Source organism: Paroedura picta, chromosome 3 (genome assembly GCF_049243985.1).
Source record: "Paroedura picta isolate Pp20150507F chromosome 3, Ppicta_v3.0, whole genome shotgun sequence".
NCBI classification, from domain to species: domain Eukaryota; kingdom Metazoa; phylum Chordata; class Lepidosauria; order Squamata; family Gekkonidae; genus Paroedura; species Paroedura picta.
This window is the reverse complement of record NC_135371.1, coordinates 146,208,854-146,233,263: the sequence shown is the minus strand read 5'-3', so window position 1 is coordinate 146,233,263 and position 24,410 is coordinate 146,208,854. Positions and strand designations below refer to the sequence as shown.

The 24,410-nt window shown below is 46.3% G+C and overlaps 2 protein-coding genes across 10 annotated transcripts in view; one reads left to right on the top strand and one right to left on the bottom strand.

The window, feature by feature from the left end:
* FMNL3 (formin like 3) overlaps window positions 1-19,766 on the top strand; it is a 120,555-nt gene extending 100,789 nt beyond the window's left edge. For 2 of the 5 annotated variants that reach the window (XM_077328467.1, XM_077328464.1), the window contains 7 exons: window positions 957-1,037; window positions 1,516-1,645; window positions 3,512-3,672; window positions 4,644-4,745; window positions 6,872-6,961; window positions 8,257-8,368; window positions 12,037-19,765. In XM_077328467.1, coding sequence (XP_077184582.1) covers window positions 957-1,037; window positions 1,516-1,645; window positions 3,512-3,672; window positions 4,644-4,745; window positions 6,872-6,961; window positions 8,257-8,368; window positions 12,037-12,197 — 837 coding nt within the window. In that variant the 3' untranslated portion in view covers window positions 12,198-19,765. Of the gene's footprint in view, window positions 1-956; window positions 1,038-1,515; window positions 1,646-3,511; window positions 3,673-4,643; window positions 4,746-6,871; window positions 6,962-8,256; window positions 8,369-8,828; window positions 8,944-12,036 lie in introns of all 5 variants that reach the window. The other 3 variants (XM_077328466.1, XM_077328468.1, XM_077328463.1) reach the window with 3 other exon arrangements.
* A 3,071-nt stretch (window positions 19,767-22,837) lies between these two features.
* The window catches only part of PRPF40B (pre-mRNA processing factor 40B), a 38,721-nt gene continuing 37,148 nt past the window's right edge, over window positions 22,838-24,410 (bottom strand). For 4 of the 5 annotated variants that reach the window (XM_077328469.1, XM_077328470.1, XM_077328473.1 and 1 more), the window contains 2 exons: window positions 23,830-23,967; window positions 22,838-23,670 (listed from right to left, as the gene is read on the bottom strand). In XM_077328469.1, the coding sequence (XP_077184584.1) occupies window positions 23,578-23,670; window positions 23,830-23,967 (231 nt within the window). In that variant the 3' untranslated portion in view covers window positions 22,838-23,577. The remainder of the gene's footprint in view (window positions 23,671-23,829; window positions 23,968-24,410) is intronic. The other variant, XR_013229519.1, reaches the window with a different exon arrangement.

The window sequence follows — 24,410 nt, the reverse complement described above, 5'->3', positions numbered from 1 at the left end:
TGCCTCACGGGGAGGGTAAGTGGGGAGATAGTATAATACAACTATGGCGAGGAGGGCCCAAAGACCTGTCGGAAGAGCTCCATCTTGCAGGCCCTGCTGAACTGAGAAAACTCCTGCAGAGCTCTCTGCTCAGCCAGGAGCTCCTTCCACCAGGTAGGGGCCAGGACCAAAAAAGCCCTGGCACTGATCAAGGCCAGATGCACCTCCCTTGGGCCGGGAACCACCATCAGATTTGTGCCCACAGAGCAGAGGGGAGCATAAGGCGTAAGATCTTAAGTTGCGCCCCGGCCAGGCTGGGAAGGTGCACTGGATGTTCTCTGGATGGAGGTGTTAGAAGATTGGGTGAGATTTCTGCAACTTGTGCTTGTAGGAAAACCCCTAGTGAGAAAAGAAAAACCCCTGAAATCTTCTGGGCCCATTCTACACACAATGGATAATGCACTTTCAATATGCTTTCTCAGCTGGATTTTCCTGTGTGGAACAGGAAAATCTACTTCTAAAGTCCATTGAAATTACATTATCCAACATGTGTAGAATGGGCCCAGGGCCCATATTTTGTTTTTAAAATACTATACTGTGATTAAGAAATGTTAGGAATATTAGCACTTGTTTTTATGATGACTGTAAGGTTACTTTTTACAGTGCTTGTATTTTCTGATGACTTGCTTAATAGAGAGAACTATTTTTTCAATGAAAGATAAAAAATCTCTGATGATTTTTGGTTTGGTTTGCTGGTTTTAGTTCAAAGAACAGAACTCACACCTTATTCGTTTGTATTATCAGATGTAAAGCCTTTAATATATAAATCCTGGAGATATCTGCCGCTGAATGTTCTGAACTGACGGCATCCTGTAGGAACTGTTTAGTCCATGTTCTCTAATGGGACGTGGAAGTAAAATATCTTGTTGCACTATGACAATCTTCTCCTGAGTGACACTGCTGTTCTTTCCCTGCAGATCATCCTGGCCCTTGGCAACTACATGAACAGCAGCAAACGCGGCTCAGTTTATGGCTTCAAGTTGCAGAGTCTTGATCTGGTAATGAGAGGGCACAAAAGGATGTACACCAAAGCACATGCATGTACACAAGCCAGTGTACATCCCTATTTCTTAAGGTCAGAGTCAGATTTGAGCCAAGGTGGAAGAGGGTGCTTTTAAATGGATGATGTAGGGATATGCCATTTAAAATAGTTTGTGGTTCTGGGCATATGTTTACTGCACACATTCATGCAACTGTATGTTTGCACAAGTTCTGTACTAGCCCGTGTCTTCTGTGCCACCCAGTGTAGTTTATGCAGATGTTTGAGTTCAGACACAGGCCCACATGCATATAGGAAGTCATGCATTCATACAAATGTGCAGGGTTGTGCAGCCTGATTTCTTGCTGGATTAGACAAATCCAGTGGGAACATGCATGAGCATGCACACACACACACACCTGTCTGCACTTTCATGGATACGTGTGTCTGTGAGTGTGTGTGGTGGTGCCCTGATATCCCATTCTCCCTTCTTAAAGTTGTTGGACACCAAGTCGACGGATCGGAAACTGACACTCTTGCACTTCATTGCCATGATGGTCAAGGAGAAGTACTTGGAGCTCAATAACTTCTGGCAGGAACTGCACTTTGTGGAGAAGGCAGCTGCAGGTAAGGGCCTCCCTGAACTGGTTTGATCAGAGAACAAGATCTGGATACCATGTGGGCTCCTTCCCTTTCCAGTTCTGGGTCTTTCACTTGCGGTATCTTCAATCCCCCTTTTCACATATTACAAAACTACCTTTGACATTGCATGCAGGGTAGCTGTGTCTAGAGAAAACCAATCTTCGTTCTGTCCCTCTAACAGCAGCTTATTTGGATTATATTTATTAAGTCTGTGGGTTTGGCAAGACACAGATGCAGCCTCTTCAAAGCCATCGACTCCAACTGGAACACCAATCAACAAACTTAGGAACTCATGGAATTTATTTACACTTGAGCTGGCCCACCAGGAACCTGATTAGCTCTAAATGGAACCATCCGATTGGTTTATACAAGTTCTAACACAAGCCACTCATTGGTCACATTAGAATCCACTCATTGGTCACATTAGAATCCTTCATTTGCATACTGCTGCTCTTGAGCAGACTGTCTGCATACACAACAATATTTGCAAGATAAAGCTATTTTTTCTGCAATGCCATTTCCACATATTAAGCCTCCAGATGTTTTTCTCCAGGACTGTTGGCAAACCTAACATTGGATGAAGGAACATCCTGGAGGCACAGCTGGGCTTGAGTCAGGCAGGCAGATGGCAAGTCATCACCCAATAAACAGAGTGGGAGAAAAGAAAGAGAGAAAGTAGCGAGCAGGCAGGCAGATTTAATGGTGAGGCCACCTAGAAGGTCATTGACTCAGCAGGCAACGTGGTCACACTGAGGATCTGGGCCAACAGCTGAGGCTTTGTAAGGGCAGGTGAAATATGATTGGTCTAGTATGCTCACATGAAAGCCATTTTAGCCATTTTCATTGGTTGTGCTCAAGGGCAACAGGTAAGTAGCTCCCTTGTTTGTTGTTCTCTTGTGGTATTACAGGATGGTGCTTCATGTATTAACTTCATTGATATCCCAGTTTTCTCCCCTAAGGGAACACATAGTGGCATATGCAGCTCTCTTCCACTACTTATTTCTCTTTCTTTATCTGTGAGGTAGATTTGTCTGAGAGTGACTGGCCCAAGGTCATCCAGTGAGTTTTTGTGGCATAGTGGGAATTCAGATCTGGGTTTCCCAGATCCTGCAAACTAGACTCTCTAGAGCAGGGGTGGCCAGACTGTGGCTCTCCAGATGCCCATGGACTAGAGTTCCCACGAGCCCCTGCCAGCATCTGGAGAACCACAGCTTGGTCACCCCTGCCGTAGAGCAGGTTTTCTCAACCAGAGTTTTGTGAGACCCAGGGAATTCTTGATGTCCCTGGAAGAGTATCCTGAATGGGTGGGAATTAATTCATTTTTAATTGTAAAAATGTGTTAAACATTTATTAGGTGATATGACCCACCTCTTCCAAAATGATAAAAAAGTTGAGAAAGGCTGCTCTAGAGGGATGAGCAGGGTCAGAATATATCTACTTTGTGAATGGTGAAGAGCATCATCAATATGCAGAAAAAGCTCCTACCTCCTAAGTGGCTGACAGTCTACATTTTGATAGGGGAGACAATAACGTGAGGACAGGGAAGAGCTGAGAGCGACAAAGGACAAAAAGGTGGAATTTGAGGGAAGAGGGAGAAGGGAGATTCAGAGCCTGTGTATGTGACCATAATATTGTTTGTGCATGGGTGTGTGAAAGTTAGCATAATGGGGTACATTTGTGTATGCAAGATATATATACCTGTATAATTTTGTCAAACAGAGGAAGCCCAAGTGCTGAGAGGCCTTTAGTTCCTTGTGGTGCTAGGAGCCTTGCATTGTCTTGGAAATCAAGTTGACCCTCCCCAATCTGAGTGGCCTCTAGGACAATGCAAGTGGTCTTCCTTCTCCGCAGTATCCCTGGAGAACGTGTTGCTGGACGTAAAGGAGCTTGGACGTGGAATGGAGCTGATCCGGCGGGAGTGCAGCTTGCATGAGCACAATATCTTGCGTAACTTCCTGAGCACCAATGAGGGGAAGTTGGACCGGCTACAGAAAGATGCTAAGACTGCTGAGGTAAGTAGGGAGATGCCTTAAAGTGCAACGCAAAGGCTTTGTAATAGAGGCATGTTCAGAATATATTACATGGCAAGCTCAAAAGTATTCCTCTACTGCAGTGGTCCGCAACCTTTTATAGCCTGTGGACTGGCAGCAGCGGAGAGGGCGATTGCCTGGCCCAGACGTATGCACGTTTGCGCCATATGCGGCCGGAAACGCGCATGCGTGCATGCACGAAAGTGCCATGCATGCACGTTTTTGGCTGCACGTGGCGCAAATGCGCATGCGCGGCCCTGTTTCCCTCTCCCCCCCACACACAAAAAAGAAGCTTGGCAGGCCGCAAGCTTGCGGCCTGTGAAGTTTCTTACTGCGGGAGGGGGGGGAGGGAGCCACTGCCTGGTGCCAGGGCCTTTGCGGCCCGGCAGGGGGCCGCAGCCCGGTGGTTGAGGACCACCGCTCTAGTGTATAATTGTTGACTTTTGCACCCTTGCAGATTTGCACATGCTGCCAATATAGTAAGTTTTATTTTAAAAGCAAACTAGGTTTCAGGTTCTTTTCTCACTTTTAGGGATTTTCTTACAAGTGCAAGTCACAAAAATCTCACCTAATCTTCTTCTGAAACGTCCATCCAGAGAACTCACTTATCACATTAATGCATTTTTATAGAAAAGTTATGCAAGCACTACATATTGTATACTCAAACCCAGAGACTGCATGCACCCCCAATGTCTGGTACGGGGTCGCTGAAGCCTATTAAAGAATCACAGTGCTGCCTGCCTGATGTCTGCAGTCAGATATGCCCGATGGGTTTCCCACAATAGAACTATGGCTTAGTTTTCATGTGGGCACGTCAGACGTTTTATGCAGAGAATGCTGTTTGCACACTGTGCCACACACCTGGCAGCCACATCTGACAGTGTCCACATCCCACAGCAAAATCAACTACAAGACAACCGCTGCTCTCAGTTCACGCTGCTTTTGTTTGGCAGGAGGCCTACAACACAGTTGTGAGATATTTCGGTGAGAGTCCCAAGATGACACCACCCTCAGTTTTCTTCCCGGTCTTTGCCCGCTTCATCAGATCCTACAAGGTGAGTATGGGAGTTTCAGGCCAGCTTAGAGTCTACAAAAGTGGCAAACTGGCACAAATATAGCCGCTCAGGCTCCAGCACCTCCGATTTTGTGACTCTTCCTCTCATTGTTCCCAGTAGGAAGTTGTTGTATCTGTTGTTAGGTGTGGCCAGCGGGCAACAGAATAAGACTTTCCTCCCTGTGTGCTAGCCAGTGGGAATTAGGGTTGTATGCTTCAGCACAGTTCGGACGGTTCGGCGATCACGGAACCCCAAGGTGGCCAGCGCTGCAGCACTGGCCACCTCGGACTTCTGTGATTGCTGAACCGGCCGAATCATGCCAAAGTGCACAAGCCTATGATTCTGCTGCTACAAGACACTCCATTCCTAAGAAGGGCCTCTGTGAGCTTTTGGCACCCCCAGTAAAGACGATCTATTTCCATTAACGCCTGTGAGCCACTTCAGCCACACTTCCCTCAAACGTTTTGTTGCTCTCAGTGGAAGAGGCTACTACATTTCCAGGTTCAAGTGCTGACAAGTGCAGCCCTCAAATTCTGGAGAGGCAACAAGTAGGGGCTAGACTGGGGTGGGGGAATGGAAGGCAGTAAAAGTAGGTGCATAGCGTTTTGACTTCTCTCCATGGCAGCTTGTCCAGACTGAGGGAGTGCAGCAAGTCTTGAGGCAAGCAGTAGCCATTGGCTGTCTGTTTCAAGAACACAGGGCATTCTGGTCTATGGAGTTAAATACCCCAGACTGAACAATCTGCCGCTCTTATCTCTGACCCATGGTCCGTGGAATGCAGGCCAAACATTACACAATCCTTGAGGTGTGTCTGGGTTTGTCAGGAGAATTTTAAGATATGTGTTGTGAGTCCCCTGTAAGGAATTCTGTTTGCAGTCATGCAGGGGTCTGATTCAGATCAAGATTGTAGGGAGAGGAGGCTTAAATCTTACCTTCCCAGAGCCATTTTCCTGACAAAATGGCTAAATTTGCTTCATTGGTCATTTCACCAAATTGAAGGGAGATACATACGTTCCTTCAATGAGGCAAATAAGCATCTCCATGAGATTGTGTCAGGCTTGGAAAACAACACCAGGTAGGAAGGAGACTTAAACAGCTTCTCCCCGTGTGCCACCATTCTGATATGAATCAGGCTCCTGCACACCTGGAAACTGAGGTCCAAAGACCTCATAAGGCATGTTTGATGGAAAGCCCTCACAGTGAGTCCAGGCATGGCCCTAGGACTGTGTAATGTGTGAGGCCCACTCTGCCTCACCAGTGTGCCTCTGCAACTTACCCAGTTAATTAGGATTAAAAACAGCTGCAGTTTTAGGTTACAGGGAGGCAGACATAGCGGATACAGAACTTGTCACCTGTAAGAACAGCTTAGCAACTGAATTGTGGTTTCTGGGAGATTTTGCAAAATCTCTAGTAGTCTTTTTTTTTCTTTAAAAGCTAACAAATGGCATCCTTTAGATAAGCCCTTTTCAACCCTTTGACCATGGAGGAGCCCTTGACAAAAATTCTCAGGCATTGAGGAGCCCCGGAAGTGGTGTCAGCTGGCCACGCCTCCCTGCCACACCACCCGGAAGTGAAATGTTGCCGGAAGTGACATCACCACCCGTGCTGACAGGAGGACTGAGGGAGGAGAGACAGGAGGTGGTTCAAAGCTCCCAGGCAGATAAACTATGAGATGACTTGGAAGGGAAGGAAGTATCTGGTTCTCTGGCTTGTGGTCGAGTCCTTTAAGGCAGGAGGGGAAAGGTCGTGGATCCTCACTGGAGCTCCTGCAGACCCCTGAGGGTCCACGGACCCCTGGCTGGGAATCCCTGCTTTAGATACACAATATTCTGCTACAGGACAAGAGTTTTTTGATATACATGTTCCTTTATGGATTCCTGCAGATGCACAATGTCTTGTGGCATGGTCAGAGAAAGGGACTAGCAGATCCACTTTCCAAATCTATGATTCTGCCCCAAAGGCAGCCCACCCAATGAACTTTCACGGCTGTGCCTGGATTTCCCAGCCCCTGGTCTGGCATCTGCTGCTCCATCATGTGGCCATGGATAATAACAGCCGCCTTCCCAAACAACCGTTCCTGACTAGCGATCAGGCTGCGGCTTCCAGACTCCAACTTTCTCTTCCAGGATGCAGAACAAGAGAACGAGCTGCGTAAGAAGCAGGAGCAGGCCCAGAGGGAGCAGGCCCTGGCTCAAGAAGCCAAGAGGCTGGAGAAGGTAGGAGACAGCGCAAGATGGTGGGGAGTACGAGGAGACCGGAAGAGGCAAGATTCCGTACAGTGGGACTAGCGGCTTGAAGCAGGCTGTTTATTACGACTGGTTCCATGCATCTCTTGACTTTCACGCTAGAGGTGGGCTGACATGGTCCCAGTGTTTTCCTGGGACATAGCCCAGGATATAACAATAACGAGGCCTACGCTATACTAAGCAGTATATTCTTAAAATGGCATCTGTTCACCTGGCCTGCACCTGCTCCTACACAGCTTCTTTGATCAGGACTCCATTTCCGGGAATGGGACTGAAAACTCTGCTCCAAGCTAAAAAAAAGTTTGCTCTCCCACAGTGTTCCTCATTATGACCCAATACAAATGGGGACAATCAGTTTTCCCAGGAGTTTCAAAAGGCAAGCTCCATTTCCTCAAAAACAGAGGTCTCCTAGGGCAGGTGTAGTCAACCTGTGGTCCTCCAGATGTTCATGGAATACAATTCCCATGAGCCCCATGCCAGTGTTTGCTGGCATGGGGCTCATGGGAATTGTAGTCCATGAACATCTGGAGGACCACAGGTTGACTACACATGCCCTAGGGAAGCACCCCAGCCTGCTGCCGCAAACAGGACCAGACATAAACCTTTTCTAGCTGCAGGGATTCTCAGAATGGAAGCCCTGGCTTCACTCCCTCTCTTTGATTCCTATACTGATATTTGTGTGTGTGTCCTGCAAAGCGGACAAAGAGTAGCTGAGGAAAAGAATGCTCAAATTCAATAGAACAAAGTAAATACAATGTGGGCCAGAGGTAGTGATGTTGACCCAGTTGGGACTAGATATTACCAGCAGTGGCAGCCCTGGGTCACCCCCCCCCCCACACACACACACACAGAATATGTAAGGGACATACCAGTTATCACACTGATCTTCTTCACCCTCTGCAAATAGATGACTGGTGCAGGTGTGGGGAGCAAAATATACAGCATGGTGACATGGGTGACTTTAATGATGTGGAAAATCTTACCTGACACTGGGCTGCCGAAGGAGGTCCAGCCATTGCAGATACCAGTCGGTACCTGCTTGAGCTACAAGTGGTCCCTCTGCCCTCCAGGAGAACACCTGGCCCAGAGAAGCCCCCCCCTGTACGGCTGGGTCCCCTAGGGAAGGACTGCCCTCCGTTCTGGGGGTTGGCACTTGCCTGACGGAGGAGCATCGGTGACCTTGCTGGGGAGCAAAGCTTCAGTCTGGGGGGGGGGGTGTTGTTTTTTCTTTCTGTTTCCTGACCTGCACCCAGTTGCCTCTGCAGCGCAACAAGTGGCAGCAGCAAGAGTTGATTGCCGAGCTGAGAAGACGCCAGGCCAAGGATCACCGGCCGGTCTACGAGGGCAAAGATGGCACCATCGAGGATATTATCACAGGTAGGGCCCAGCCGCGCCACCAAAACCTTGCTTCCTTTGCTGCAGCAAAGCTTTCAGGCCAGGGACTCTGTGTAATGGGGGAGCCTCTGATTTCTAGCACGGCACGGTCGGCTCACTTACCGTGAAATTCTAAGCTGAGTTTCACCCTTCTGACTGCGAACCGGCTTAGAAGGATGCAACTCAGGATTGTACTGTTATTGATGCAATGGCTGAGGCCTGTTCCGTGTGTCCGAGGAGAATTACATATCTAAAGCAGCCACTGTACTTCAGACCAGGGGTAGTCAAACTGCGGCCCTCCAGATGTCCACGGACTACAATTCCCACGAGCCCCTGCCAGCGGATGCTGGCAGGGGCTCGTGGGAATTGTAGTCCGTGGACATCTGGAGGGCCGCAGTTTGACTCCCCCTGCTTCAGCCTATTTGATGTGTATTTATCTTTGTCCATCCCCTCCTCCCCGCAGTGTTGAAGAGTGTCCCATTCACCGCCCGTACAGCCAAGCGGGGCTCTCGCTTCTTCTGCGAGCCCTCCCACCACGATGAGCCTAACTGTTAGCTCCACTCCGCCCCCCGTCAAAGGTACCCCTGGAACCTTTTTCTGTGCATGGAGTTCCGCCTCCCCTCTCCCCATCCTGCATGTGCTGCTGCCTCTCCCATAAACTCTGGGCTTCTCAACCATATCTCAGATTTGATTGTCTGCAAATGGCTACCTGAACAGGCTGAAAGTCCCCAGATTTGATGTCAAGAGTCTTGACATCAGGTTGACTCTCTCTCGCAGCGAAGGGGACTAGGGGCAAGGCAGCTTGTACCTTTTGGTGGCCATGAACAAGAGGGAATTTAAGCCAGGGCTGTTTTTTCTCTTCCTTGCATGAAAAGGGGCACCTTCCGAAATTCCCTCTTCTACACAACTCGGAAAAGGTACAAAAAGCTGTGCGTCCCTTGGCATCTGGTCAGCCCAGCGCCTTGCATTTCATTATCCTTTTCCAGGGTGAAAATCCGCCAACATGAGGGCTAAAATCTTGGCGGTCATTTTAAAGAAACAGAAACTAGAGGGGGGGTGTTAAGTTATTGAGCCATCCTAAAAAATTTGTTGTTGTTTTATTTTTCTTAAATCTTCTACCTCACTGTTGAGAATTCCTGCATGGGCAAAGGAACAATCCTGCATGTTATTCCTAGCATGTTTGGCATGCTGGTTTTGCCACGGACATCCTGTCTTGATCTGCATGCATGATTCTGCAGTCTGGTTATGGGTTTATCTTGTCAAACGTAATGCAGAAGTGTTGCTTACTAAAGCCTCTCTCGATATGAGTGGGAAGGAGTGGGTGGTTTGCTGCCTGTATGCCCGGTAGTGATAGAAACAACATGCCTTAATGTGTCCTAAAGGAAGGCTGCTTCTACACAGAGAAAACTCCCCATTGTGCTCTAGTTGCTTCTGCAAAAGCAGAGGCATACACAACTGCAAGGAATATTTTTCTTGTGCCCACCATTTTTCCTTCTCACCCAGCTGCCAGAATGCTTTGGGTTGGCTCTTTTTTTTTTAAGTGGGAATATCACTGTAAAAGAGCCTCTTGTGGTGCAGAGTGATAAGCGGCTGAAAGGCTGTCTGAAAGCTATGCCCATGAGGTTGGGAGTTCGATCCCAGCAGCCGGCTCAAGGTTGACTCAGCCTTCTATCCTTCCGAGGTCGGTAAGATGAGTATCCAGCTTGCTGGGGGGTAAACGGTCATGACTGGGGAAGGCACTGGCAAACCACCCCGTATTGAGTCTGCCATGAAAACGCTGGAGGACGTCACCCCAAGGGTCAGACATGACTCGGAGCTTGCACAAGGGATACCTTTACCTTTATCACTGTAAAACCGCATGAGTAAAGCTTCTCTTGCAGCTCAGCCTGTGGGAGAAAGACTGGATGTTTAAATACTTCACTGTGGAGGAAAAGCCTGTGTCCATGCAGGCCAGTAGCATGGCTCTGAACTCTGCTACTCAACTCATTAGCATTCTTTAGACAGGAGCACCCAGATATTTTTTGAACACCAAATTATGCTGAATGGTTAATCCTCTCCTTACTCGAGTAAACAGTACCAGCATGACACTGACACAAACAGGGATTCAAGTGAAATATTTGTGCTTTAATGGGTTTTTAAAACAGGCCTTTAAGAACAAGGAATGATGGGGTAATCTGGAAGAAAGGGAACGACAGGCGGGATGATAATTAATGTATTGATTTATTTTTTAAAAACATTTAGGAGTAACTAATGTTGTGGATGTGGTCGATTTCGATTTTAGTAGAGCTTTTGACATAGTGCCCCATGATGTTCCTGTTGAGAAGCTGGGGACCTGACGTTAGTACTGTTTGGAAGATTAAGGCCTGGTTGATGGATCGTCCCAAAGGGGCAGTAGTAAATGGTGCCTCATCAGCCTGGAGGGAGGTGACCAGTGCGGTGTTTTGGGCCCCATCTGCTTAACACCTTTGTAAGTGTCTTAAATGAGGGAGCTCAGAAGGTGCTTATCAAGTCTGCAGATGATATTGAATTAGGTAGGGTAGTTAATACCTTCTGGGGTTCCATCAGACTTGAATAGGACAGAGGATTGGGCTCAGGCAAATAAAAGGAAGCTCAATAGGGGCAAGTGAAAAGTGTTGCACTTGGGAAGTAAGTATTGATTGGATATCTGTTTGTTGGAACATTCTAGCTGTGGTTCCTGTTTTGGCTGGAGTTGGACCAGATGGCCCTTGGGGCCCCTTGCAGCTCTGAGATTAAAGACACAAATACCTATGTTTAATAGCCCATTGATTTTCAACCCCAAACTCTGAATATGTTGGCTGAGCCTTTTCTTTAATCAAAAAAGATGAAACCAGCAATATGAACAGGGAGGATCTATAGCTCAGTGGCATTCATCTTTATTTATTTAGGAAGCATCCTGTGCTCTGCTGAAGGCAACTTAGATGCTGTCCCTTTTGGCATTTCACTGAGTTAGTCCTATAGTGGCCTTTTCCCAGACCTTGAGGATAGCATCTATTAAGGCCATCCCCAGGCGAGAAGAGCTTTCCCCACCCACAATTTCACTTGACTTTATTTTCCCTCCTCCATAACAGCAAGAACCACCTGCCTCCAGCCCCCTCTCAGTTTACCCTTAGCAGAGGGTAAGAAATGCCAGCTCTCTGAAGCCCTGGAGAGGTTAACCTCTGCTTTGCTGTTTCTGCCTAAGTAGAAGAGGTCAACTGAACAGGCTGTAATTTGGGCCACAAAGAGCTGGAGTCAGATTGCTGCCCGTCTCCCGTCTGTCTTGCTGGTTCCCTCTGGTTGGGAAAGTGGAATTCAGCGAAGTCTTGGGATCAGACTGTGGACAGGAGTTCCTCGTGTATAATTTGCCCCTTCCCCAAGCAATTGTCAGGAAGGGGGAGCAATCTAGATCAGGCCTAGTGCGTATATCATCTTGAAGGGAGCCCTTCCCATTAGGACTGTGGGGAGGGGGGGGAGTTAATCCCTCTCTCTCCAATCCCAGCCTGTATAGCAGGTCACCTACGTGCTTCTCAACTGAAACAGCAGGAAAGGAGTTCTGCGGAGTGCGCAGGGTTGCAGAATCTCCAGTGCTGCCAACAGCAAATCAATTCTTCATTGAGTCTTAGTGATTTTTTGCTCCCAATTCTTACTGGTTCTTTCTTTCTCTCATACAGTCCTGCATGCCCTGCCTTACCAACGGGCTGATGCTGCATTCCAGTGGTCCAGGCCTAGTTCTTTTTTGCCAAAGAAAAATCTTCCTTCCTTGCAGAGATTTTCAACTGAAGAATCAAAGAGACCTTCAGGAAGTGCCTTACTGCAACAGTATTATTGTTAATCTCGTATTATTTAAGATGTATTTTTTAATCTGTACATATATGACCACTCCCATCTGCCCTTGCTCCTGTTCTTCCTTGCTGAGTCAATTCTGAAAGATGAGAGTGTTACGGCATCTGAAGAAACAATTTTGGCTGGTGAGCATCTGGCATCCTGTTTGCAAGCCTTTGAGCACTTTTGGCCTGCTGGCAACCCATCCGTGTTGGAGCACGATGAGAACCATCAACATTTCATAGCAGAGGACAAGAAGCACCATTCTAGCGGTAAATCTTGGATGTAGTGCTAGTCTCGTGGAGTTGTGTTGCTTGTAAGGAGCCACCTTCAGCAGTACCACGTCCTTTACAGAGCAGGATGGGAGCTGGCATTGAGAAGCTCAGCCTTACTGGCTTTCAAGGAACCAACGGAACCGTCATTCAGAAGGGAAAACTGTTCAGACCAAAGTCTCATGTCTCAGCTGTACAATATGAGCCTGGTGTTGGCCTGGCAGGGGAACAGTGATGGCAAGCCAACCACTAAGGTTCACAAAAAAAGATTTTGGGTAGGTTGCAGGCTGCTTTTGACATTATCTCTTTTAATTTTATGAAGGACCAAATTCTGCTTCATGTGTGTTGTTTATGTACAGACCTCTTCTCAGTTTACTGCACCAAATGGCATCACCCACTCTGGACCAAATCTAGTATGCCAACGAAGGTCTCCTAAAACTTTAGTAAAACCCATTGACGGCTACCATCTGATGACTGTTGACCTTATCAGGGGGTAGCCAAAGCCATTTTTGTACTTGAAGTACTTGAACTACACTTTCCACTAGTTCACAAGAGGCAGGACCCACTGGGAGATTCTCCCTATAAGCTTCAAGGGGATACCAGGGGAAGGACTTCCCAGTGGGTTTTGCCTCCTAGTGACACCAGTTTTGTCTCCCACTCGTCTGCCTTTAGGGGTAGCCAAAATCCTCAGGCACTCTCCTTGTCTTTCATGGGAGAACGGCCACTGGGCATTGAACCATTTGAGCCTTTAGGCCAGGCTGGAAAGTTTGGCTGTGATGCTTCTAGAGACAATCAGAAAAAAAGAGGATTCGCCTGCTTGTTTGTTTTTTTACCAAAGATTTTTGCCTGTAAGAGCTGCAAATAACATTAAGATAAAGCCATTTGACAAAAAAAATAGGATTGCTTCTCAGTTGTTTTTGAACTCAGGGAAGCAACCTGCCTTCGGGGGGGGGGGGGGAGAGTTTCAGGCACTTTGTAGAATCAAGAACCAATTAGGGCTACATTATATATATAGATCTTAGTGCACAGAGTGGGCCTGTAGCTTCAGCATAGCTTCAACACAGTTATTCCTTCCTTCCTTCCAATGTCAATCCAGGCATTCCCCCTGTTAGTAACAAAAAGAACAGGGAACCTTGTGGCAATTTCAACAAGAAATAAATAAACTCACCACAATGGAATTCGAAGCAGCATGGAACAACATAGTATTGAAAATAGTAATATGATACCAAAAACTCTTGTTCCCCGTGGACACAATGTCTCAGATGAAATGAGAGCATTTGTTTAGGGACCTCATAGTCTACACCTGTTGGACATCATGACTTATATGCCTTTTCTCCATTAGTGGTTCCTTTAAATTGTAAGAGGTGTTTTAGGTACCATTCCCCTTTAAATGTTTGGATTTTCATGGGTGAAGCTTTGGTCTCTCACTATTTAGCAGTGTAACTCAGTTAGGAAACTTGGCATTTGAGAGACATGACGTCTTATTTGGTAGCCCATGCATAAACCTTTTTTTGGCTGGAGAGTAGTAAGTATAAATTTTTTCTTCTGTTAAATAATCCATGTTAAATAATTGCCTCATGACCCTACTTTACATCTCAAGTAATTGTCTCTTTGCCTCTTAGAAGCCTTCTCATGACCTGTTTTTGGCTCTGACAACCAACAAAGGACTTGTGTTCCTTCTTCTACACAAACCAATATCCACTTCCTATTAAAAGAAAAATTTTAGTCAGGTATCTAATGATAAATCAAACAATTGGTATCATATTACTATTTTCAATACTATGTTGTTCCATGCCGCTTCGAATTCCATTGTGATGAGTTTGTTTATTCCCCCTGTTAGGGCACTAGAAAGAATGAGTTCTATAGGCAATTCAGTGCCTTATAACTAAGCCAGTGTACACTGGGGAAATATACTTGAGACCTGCTATTTTCAGCAGGTTTATCTCTTTGATGTTGAGTCCGCCCAAAAGGCATTCTCAAGGCTGTACTTTAAAAGAGGGGTCATAGGGTCCAGGGCACATAGCAAATGAAGGAAAGGGGGAAACGTATTCAACCCAGAGTATACTGATAATTACTGATAATACTGCAAGGGTCAAGTTACAACAAATAAAATAACATTGAATTAAATATCAATTATATGGTGTACAGAGTATCAAAGTTAAAACCATAGGGCCTGAATATTAGGCTGAATTAAAAGTAAAAACAAGTTTCATATAAGTTGTAATAATTTCGTATACAAATGTTGATGAACTTGTCAAATGACCAACATAAGACCATACATGTTTTGACCTCAATGATCTTCCTCAATAGTCAGTAATACAAACTTTTTCAAATAGACACTACAAAAAACATTACAAATTAATCCCGACCAGGTGTTGCTATCTAAAAATCCAAAGAACAGAAAAAAGCCAAATTGTTATAATGGAAATAAACATTGATACTGTACTATATTGAAAATCTTACTCAGTTTTTTCCCCAAGTTACAAAAACAATTCTAACTCATGTATTGCGTGATTGGCTATACTTTGTTAGAACAGGGAAACAAAAACCCAACCTGAAAAACAAGCGAAATCAGTTTTTTTTTTAATAAACAATTTATTAGAGGTCAAATATTTAAAAACCTTAAAACAATATCAGCTGGTGCACGTAAAATATCTGGGTAAGTACACCAGTATTACCAAATTGTTAGGACCTAGACCTAACGCATTTTGATCTAATGTATCTTCATTAGAGGGCGATTATAGAGATGCACGCATATCACACATGTATACAATTTTCAACAGGCGCAGTGAAAAAACGTATTTTAGTCTGGTATGGCTAGTTCTGGCCCTGCAAGGTGTTCATATTAGCAGAATCCTCAACCAGCATATATCTTATTCCTCCCCTGGGTATTGGAGAATCCTATTCTGTGCTTCTCTGAAGAAAGGTCCAAAATGATCTTCTTTTAAGGTTTTTACACATTTGAGCTCTAATAGTTTATTTTTTAAAAAATTGATTTAATCCCTAACTTTTTTTGTTCTCATTTGTTAAAGCAGACCATGGCTCTCTTCTCACAGTAACTGCACTCACACAAGTATCTTTTTTGCTACTTTAATCGATAAAGTAAAAATTACAGCAAAAATTTTTAGAACGCACCAATGAGCACTTAATTCTGAAAATAATCAAATCTGTAATCAAACCTGGTATGAAATTTCCAATATTTCTAGATGAGTGTGTCTTCAACCAAGAACTGAAACCAAATAGCACATTTGTCGTAACAAGGTCAGCTATAGATGGAACAAAAGAATGCTACAATCCCTCCCATATATTGTGTAATCCTATTCCCATAGGAGGAAAGGGGAGAGATGGAGGAGTCAAAGAATAAGCACTGCCAGTCAGAGCTGCAGGCACCTAACCACAAAATCCTCTCACCTTCAGGCACAGCAAGTCCGGTCCACTTCTTTATTCGGTCCCACAGGTGTCAGTGTCCGAAGATGGTGAATCCCAAATTCTTCTCTTTTCTGCAGGCTTGGAGAGGCAGGCTGGACTTCTAATGCAGCCTAATATTTGGCCCGCTGTTTTAACTTTGCTACTGTGTACACCATATCATAAATATTTTATTCAATAATATTTTCTTTGCTCTAGGCTTGTACTTTAGTGAAGACCAGTGGAAGAACACACACTTTTCATCAGTTGCCAACTTCTCCAATAAGAAGGCTATTAGGCAGATTCATGCAGGATTGCTCAGAAGTAAGGCCCACTGAGTTCATTGGAGAAAGTCTGCATTGGATCGTAGCCTTAGAATAAGATCCTGCCACTCCGTTGAGGTTTTGAACACTGAGCAACAGATCTAAGGGGCCCATAGGTCTCCTGTGAACATGAAAATTTGATTCAAAAAATGTATGTAAATAATTTTCAGATTAAGAAAAAAACAATGCAATCCTCAAGTCAGTTTTTAAAGGGGAAATCAGGATTTGAGGAACACAAATATTCACAGAAACTTCCTTTCCAGAGTCAAGAGATAGCTCCACTTTAACATGGAATTGTGACTTTTTAGTCTACAATCACAACATCCACCCCTCTCAAAGAGGCTGCAGAGTGTTATGAATTGCTTACAAAGATTCTTTCCAGACTTCCTTCTTCACCACCAGTTTCAGTTATTGAAATGGGATCACCAAGCTGGCAGCAGATCTGATGAAAGTAGATCAAAGTAATCCTAGTGTTAAGGTCTGAAGAACAGGAGTGACTGATCCCCTCAAGTGATGGATATGTAATTCTAAAGACAGAATATCCTACTTGAAAAAATGCCTGCCCAGTTTTTCACCCCATGCGATGATTGGCAAAACTTGGCCATCAGCCTCAGTGCTGCAAGAGCTGCTGTTGTCCCCCCACACACACACACACACAGACACACAAGCACAGAGCATGTGGCTGTCTCCTTTGAATACTTGACAGCAAACAGTGCCGCTCAAATGCTAGGCATGCTGGAAAGGGCAGCCGCTGTTTTCTTATCATCTCTGCTGAGATAAGCAATGGCAGGGCATGCCCCAGCACCCTTTCTGCGTGTTTCTGATAATGCCCTCTTGCTGTTAGGGCTTTTGTCAGAACAAGGGGTAAGTATGCGCAGCAGCATCAACTGGCTAAGCAAACAGATGCATCAGCAATCTTTCCCCAACAGCAGCTAGAAAAATACTTTCTGGAAGTTCTGTATGTACCTGGTTACCCTTTCTGCCCTTCTGAATTATTTAAAAACCATCATGTGACCAGGCAGGAAAATAGGCTCTGTCTGAGGTCACAAATTTCATGGGTATCAGCAGGGAGAGAGAGTGATTTCTATGGACCACTAATGATTTTTCTTAATAACACTAAGAGCTGCTCAGGGTGATGGACTTGAGGTCTAACACTAGCTGCTGCAAGATTTGGGAGGGCCTGAGATTTTGGTAGCATCTCTGGCACAGTCTTTTGTATGACCTTGGGCAAGCCACTCAGCTAGGGTTGGCAGCTCCTAATTGGGAAACAGCAGGAGATGTTGAGGGTAAAGGCTGAGAAGGGTTGGATTTGGGAAGGGGAGGGTCATCAATGGGGTATAATGTCATAGAGTCCACCTTTTTTCCAGGGGAATCAATCTCTGTCATCTGGAGATCAGTTGTAATTCCAGATCTCGAGCCCCCACCGGATTTTGGCAACCCTACAATACAGCCCTTGCTCAAGTCAGTCACAGAAATAGCTTGTGGGAAGGGAGCTAGGAGAATGGAGGATTTCATACCTCTTGGCATCTGCCGTGTGGCCCATCACATCACATATGTTAAGCAAATATGAACAAAGACCTAGTCTCTCCCATTTAAAACAGTAGGAAGGCACACGGTGGATATGAGAGCCCATAATTCAGCAGGTAAATCTGATCAGACATGGGGACAATGGGCTAATGGGAGAATGAATGGGGTGCTTTAGTAGCATTCACAGAGGTGAAAAATCTTGTTTCAAAAGATTAGGCTTTGAATTGGCCCAGAATATGTGATTCAAGGACCTTGAGTCTAGCCACTTGGTTGCCCAATTGGATCAGTCTTGTACCCCTGACATTTGCCAGATATCATCAGGGAGCAAACAAGAGGGAGAAGGCAGCTCTGTCCTCCCCATCCCAGCACCTGGCCTCCATCAGTGGGCGTCCATGCTGCAGAAGGAAAGGAAGTGTTGTGTATGCAGGAGCAACTGGGACAAGTGTATGTCTCCTGTAAATGTCTGGCAGACTAGGTTGCCATTGAAGGCAAGGGAAGAGCTGCAGCTGGGGAAGGAATAACAGAGAGTTGCCTTATAATGAATGATTGGGAAAAGAAGGTAGAATCCCACGAGAAGCTAAAATTAGAAAACAGGAGGTGAAATGGAAAGCGGGGGGGGGGTATTGGAACCATAAAAGGGGAACCATAAACAGGGGGAATAGTGATATTGTCTACATGTATGACAACCCAAGAAGCGGAAAACATGAAGTGTGAATAGATACACTGTTAAGAAAATATTGTCTGGAGAAAATAAGTTGAATAAGTTGAATTGGGCCTTTTCAGATTGATGCACTTGGGAAGGCTTGGAATCCTAGTGATGCCATCAAGGTCATGCAAGGAGTCCGAGCAGAGCTGTTTCAATGTGTTGTATTTGGGTTGGTTTCTTAATTATATTCTTGCAAAAATGTCCTTGCACACCCCAGAAGCCCCTGTACACAATTAATACTGGAGCAGTGCATAGCTCAAAGCAGGCTACAGCACCAAAGAATTAATCACTTCTGGACCTGTCCAGATTTATCAGGTTCTCTGTTTAGATGCTGCTTATCAAGGGATGAGTGACCAATGGCCATGAGTCATGAGAATTAAAAGGAATCTCCATGCTCTGAGATATACCTCTGTTATCAGAGACCAACAACAGAGCAAACTCCATGCCCTTCTTGTGAATGGCCAAAAGTATTTGGCTGGGTGCTGTCAGAAAAAGAACGCTGGACTTTGTGACCATACAAGGCTGCCCCAATGAGGAATCGGTGGATATCCATGTGAGAAACCAGGGTTACTTTCAAAAAAGTATTTTTGGGAACATTCATGCGACAATTCTTACAGACCTGGGATTTGTCTTACAAGAGGTAGCTCGTGTCACTTTTTCTGACACAGGGATGAAGTATTTGGCCTTCCTGCTTTACACACCCAAGGCCCAAATGGCTTGCAGACAGTCAAACAAGGTTCATCTTTTTCTAGCATGGAGCGCTCTCTTAAAGGCAGAGATTGCCTTACAGAGAGCTTGACTGACCACTAACTGGGAGCTGAAAAGGCAAACGTGTGTGGCTGGCCGTTTTGTTAAAGAAACAGAAGGAACAAACACACACACACACCCTTCCCAGGGAAAAAAGCCTTTTCTGCAATTTATGGCAAGGCAGGAATGGACTTCCTGGTGTTGCTTGCAGAGTTTACAGCATATCCGTTGCATTGTAATAGTTCTTGTTTGTAATAGTTGGAAGTAACTTTTTGTACATGTGAAATATTAGTGGTTTATATTCTCCGTCAATGCCTCCCTCCACCTTGTAGTGTACAGAATTTCTAATTATGGGAGAGAAAAAGAAACAAACACCCAAAAAGCCTCTCTGTGTCTTGAGAATCTGATTTCTTTTTCCTGGTGGCAGTGGGCAGGGGGAATGACCTGTAACTACTTTGACGCTTTCTCGGTTGAGTTGAGCTTTCAGACTTTGGGCCAAAGCGTTCTCAAGGGACCAGCGGACATGACAGCTTTTGAAGAGAGACTGGGGCATCCATTGGACACCTCCCCTGATACAGGACCCATTGACACTGCGGAGTGGCAGGTGCCAGAACAGCAAAGATGGTTGAAGGGATGCAGCTCCTGTATAATTTTCCTAGTTGCTCAACAGACCTTTTCTTGGGTGGGGAAGTATTATGTACACACATCCTGAGGAGGTTTTGCTGCTGTCCCTGAACATGCCATCTGTTCTCCCCATGTCAAAAAGACATGCCTCTTGTATGGAAGAATGTCTTGTGTGAGCGACCCAGTTCCAGATCCAGGTGACAAGAAGCCCTCCCCTCCCCCTCCCCCCCCAAACACACCCACAGAGCTGCAGGTTTCTTCTGCATTGCGGCAGCAGCTGATTGTATCCCGAGGCTGTTTGTTCAACCCCTTCTCCATTCCTGCCCAGAAAGGTCCAGAATTTATTTTTAAAAGGCATAAGCCAATCCCACGTAAGGCTAGACTGGTTGAGACATGATCCAAACTCAAGACATCTTGTTAGAGCTGTTTTAAAAGCCCCTTTCAAGGCCAGGATTCTGAGCACTCTCCCTGAGAGAGGGCTGGCTGAACACTTCTCATATGCATTGGGCAAGCCTAGAATGGAGGACGTAATAGGAGATAAGGTTAGCAATTATCTGTAATTTCAAATGCCCATGTTTGCTGATCAAGATTCTGGGCTTTTGATGCTTGGATTAATCCCATGAATGACCTAACAAGAGGGGCAAGGAGAGCCTTTGGTCCCTTGAAAAACGCTGACTAGACTTAACTCTTCCTCATATTTCCAGATCAGTATCTAATTCTCAACATGGCTAAGCCTGTGACAATGGCAGACAAGACGGATCATTAGTTTGCAGAAAAATATAAAATCTGTTAAAGGTACATGGCAGGGGGGGTTCTACCTTCCCCCCCCCCAAAAAAAAAAACAATAGCAGTGCCTGCAGCTTTAAGAAATGCCACTGCAAGGCACCCAGCCTTGAACCTTGGGTTCTGAGGGCCCTGACAGAACCATCACAGTTCCACAGGGCCTGCAAGGCGGAGCTCTTCCGCCAGGCGTTTGGTTGAGGAAGATCGGGTCCCTTCCTATATAAGCCCTATATAGGCCCCATGTGTTGGTCAACTAGGCAGGAGCTATCCCCAAGACGGTGGGAGGCACTGTGGGTGACCATGGTCGGGTGCATGAGGAAGAGAGGGGAGGATTAGTTATTGCCAGCTGTATGTGGTCATCCACTGTATCCGTTTTTATGTGGTTTTATCAGTTTATTGTAAGATGCCACGAGCCTGCAGGGTCTGGGAGCGGCAGTCAATAAATAAATAAGGGGCAGGGGGTTCTGGCCTTTGAGGGAGGTCTCATCAGGGCTGCGCCCACCAGGCAATGTGCAGGACTCGCCCAAGCCCGGCTGTCTGTAGCTCTAAACTAAAACCAGTTGAGAGTATCGGTTAAGAGTTTCAAATCTCCATTCTGCCACGGAAGCTCACTAGGTGACCTTGGGCCAGTTTCATTTTTTAAGTCTAACTTGCCCCACAGGGTTGTTGTGAGGATAACATGGAAAAGAGGAGAATTGTGCAAGCTGCTTTGGGTCCCCACTGTGGAACAATTGGGCTATATAGGAAGGCATAAATAGCTGAAGAGGAAGGGGGAGATAAAAGGTAGGTTGCTAGATAAATAGGAAGGAGAAAATGAGGCAGGGAAAGGGGAGAGGATATAGGGGTTGCCAGAAGGGAAGGGGAAAGTGAGGTATCCCCCCCCCCCACAAGTCATTGTGAGTTATCCACCATGCAACTGAGCCTGGTGGCCCTTAAGGAGCAACTGGACCATTCTGGAGTAAAGGCAGCCAGAGAAAACATGATGGGAATGAACCAGCTTAGTGTAGTGGTTAAGAGCAGTGGCCCATAATCTGGAGAGCTGGTTTTGATTCCCCATTTCTTCACTTGCAGCCAACTGGATGACCTTGGGCTAGTCAGAGCTGGTCTGAAAGAGTTCTTTCAGCCCCACATACCTCGCAGGATATCTATTGTAGGGAGAGGAAGGGAAGGCAATTGTATGCTGCACTGAGAGTCCAGGTACTGAAAGTGGGGTATATAAAACCAAACTCTTTGTCTAGCTATAGATAGGCTGGCTGATGGGTGGACAAGAGAGAAGGAAGCAGGAATGCATGAGTCAATCAACTTTCAGGGAAGGTAAAGAGATGGGGAAATAAGTTTCCCCTGCAAATCACTGTGAGTCTCCCACCTGTACTCTGCTACACTCATGTCTAGAAAACTACTGCTTCAAAAAAGAGAGTGATTAGAGATCCTCTGGCTGCCACATCAAATCTTGTGCATTTTCTTCTTGGCATAGGCAAACATGAAAACGGATGTTCATCTGAAGAGAACCAACTAGATGAGCACAACAGAAGTAAACCCTAGTAGATTTATGGCACCCATTAGTTATGCAAATAATGCAAATTGTCCAAATGCTGCGTAGTATGTGTAATTCCCTCACATACACAACCCCTAGTTTTGACTGATGTCATGCCATCAAACATTCTGAACATGGACAGTATTCTCAGCAGCCCCTCTACAATGAAGAGGCAGCCTTAGGAAGACGGGGGGGGGGGCGGGGGGAGCAGCCCTGGCTGCTGTTGTGTTATTTCACCTCCAACACCAGCTGCTCCTCCCTTCATCATTAGCCGGGTGCCTTTAAGGGCCTGGAAGTGTGACTGTGACATTGAACTCGCCCAACGGGGCTTGCTGAACTCTCAGAACTGGTAAGAGTTGGGGAAGTGGCCAATAAGAATGCTCAGCTGAGGCCCTGTTAGAGAAATGAGGAGCAAAGGAGCCTTAAACATTCTGGTTCCTGAACAGGAGCGGGGGGGGGGGGGGGGAGAAAAATAAAGGGTGTTGAGAAATGGAGGTAGCAAGGGAGGGCGGGAGCCTCTTCTATTTAAAATCTAAATCTATGCAAGTAGGTAAAGCCCACATTCCTTGTTATTAGAGCCGTCTTTGTTAGGTTCATGTGTTTGTATCCACACATAATGCATAAGTCAAGGGCACATAATGCATAAGTCAAGGGCACTGAACTAGGCATGCTGCCTCCCATCCAGAGTTTTCTTCTGCACTCTGAAGGGATAAGAGGCAGCCTGGGGTCTCAAAAGTCAGGTACTTTTTATTTTTTTGAAACATTTGTAGGCTGCTCCTCCATCTGCTCAGGGCCCCGGATATGTTGTAAAACATGAAGATGTTCCTAACAGGCCCAGAAACAGATCTGAGGCCTAGCATTAGACCCGTTTGAGGCCAATCCCACGTTTAAACCAATCATTTCCAGGAAGTTACAATATACCTGCTCCAGGTTTATAAATATTATTTTAAAAATCCCACTGCGTCCCCAACACACAAGAGAAATCGTGACTAGCAAGAGGGATCCGATCGCAGGAACGAACAATTGAGGGCAGGCCCACACACACCGTTCCCGATTCTGAAGCCCACTGGAGTGTTAGCAGCTGTTCCTGGCCCTCCTGAGCCTAGATCAAGTGGTTCTTGGCTGGTGAATGCAGATAAGGGAGAACAATCGGTCCAGGGAATGCAGGCAGGATCCCCCAGCTCGTGCTGAATTGTGTGGATGCCCTCGAGGTCCAGATGTTCCATCCAAAATCCCTCTCCGTGAAGACAGAGCAAGTTGATGGAGACTGTTCCCCCCAGAGGCAGGGTCTTCTGCCTCTGAAATAAGTAAACAGTTACCACGCAGGGCTGTGGCCTGGTGAAGCAGGTTCCGGTCGGAGCAAGACTTGGCTTGGATGCCATACAGGTCAAAGGGAAACGATTGGGACCAACTGGGTCTCACATGTAGTGGGGGTGGAGGGAAGAAATCCCAAAAGAAAGCAGCAGCTGTTACTGGTCTCCCAGTTGCTGCAAAAGAGTCCGCCGCCGCCGTTCTAGCTCCCCTTCACTGAGCTCCTCGCTCTCTGAGGTATCCCAGCCACTCTGCAAGGAAAAACCACACCTGAAGAACACCCATGCCTTCACCCCGCCGGAAAGAGGCTTGTCTCAATTCCGTCCCTGCCCTTTGTCTACAGCCCCGCTTTGCAGGCCTTCGCCAGCCCTTGGTCCTCCACCCCCCACCTGTTTCCTGCCCAGCCTCACCTGCTCCCTCCTGGGCCCCCGGGGAGGGGAGTGGCCTCTTCCCTCAGGCCTCGGAGGAGGAGCCTTCTCCCGCTGCTGCTCCCACTCGTCAGCGCGGCTGGGCTCCTTCTTGCGCTCGGCTTCACTTTCGGGGCTGTTCTGTAAAAGAGGCAGCTGGCAACCACAGAGGGGAAATGGCCGGGGAAGGAGCTTTGGGACAGTTAAACTTCCTGCTGGCGTGGGGATTATCAGCTTGGCACGGCGAGGAAAACTAGAGCCTCAGAACAGACTAAGATGTGTGTCTGTGTGTTTTGCTCTGCTCTGCTAGAACAGCCGGTATTCTGCTCCAACAAAAGCAGAATGCACCTTGTATGTACTGAAAGATGCAAAATGACCTGCTACTTGCTGGAGTGGTTCTAATTCTTCTGCTTTCTCCTTTTACACATGCGCAAGTCATGTGGTTTTCCCACTTATTAGTATTATTATATTTATTTCCTGCCTCTCCCTGTAGGCTCGAGGCGGGTCACAATAGTCTCAATTTCCATTAAAAGACATTAGAAAATACCAAGATTTTCCTAACAGGTCCAAAAACAGATTCGAGA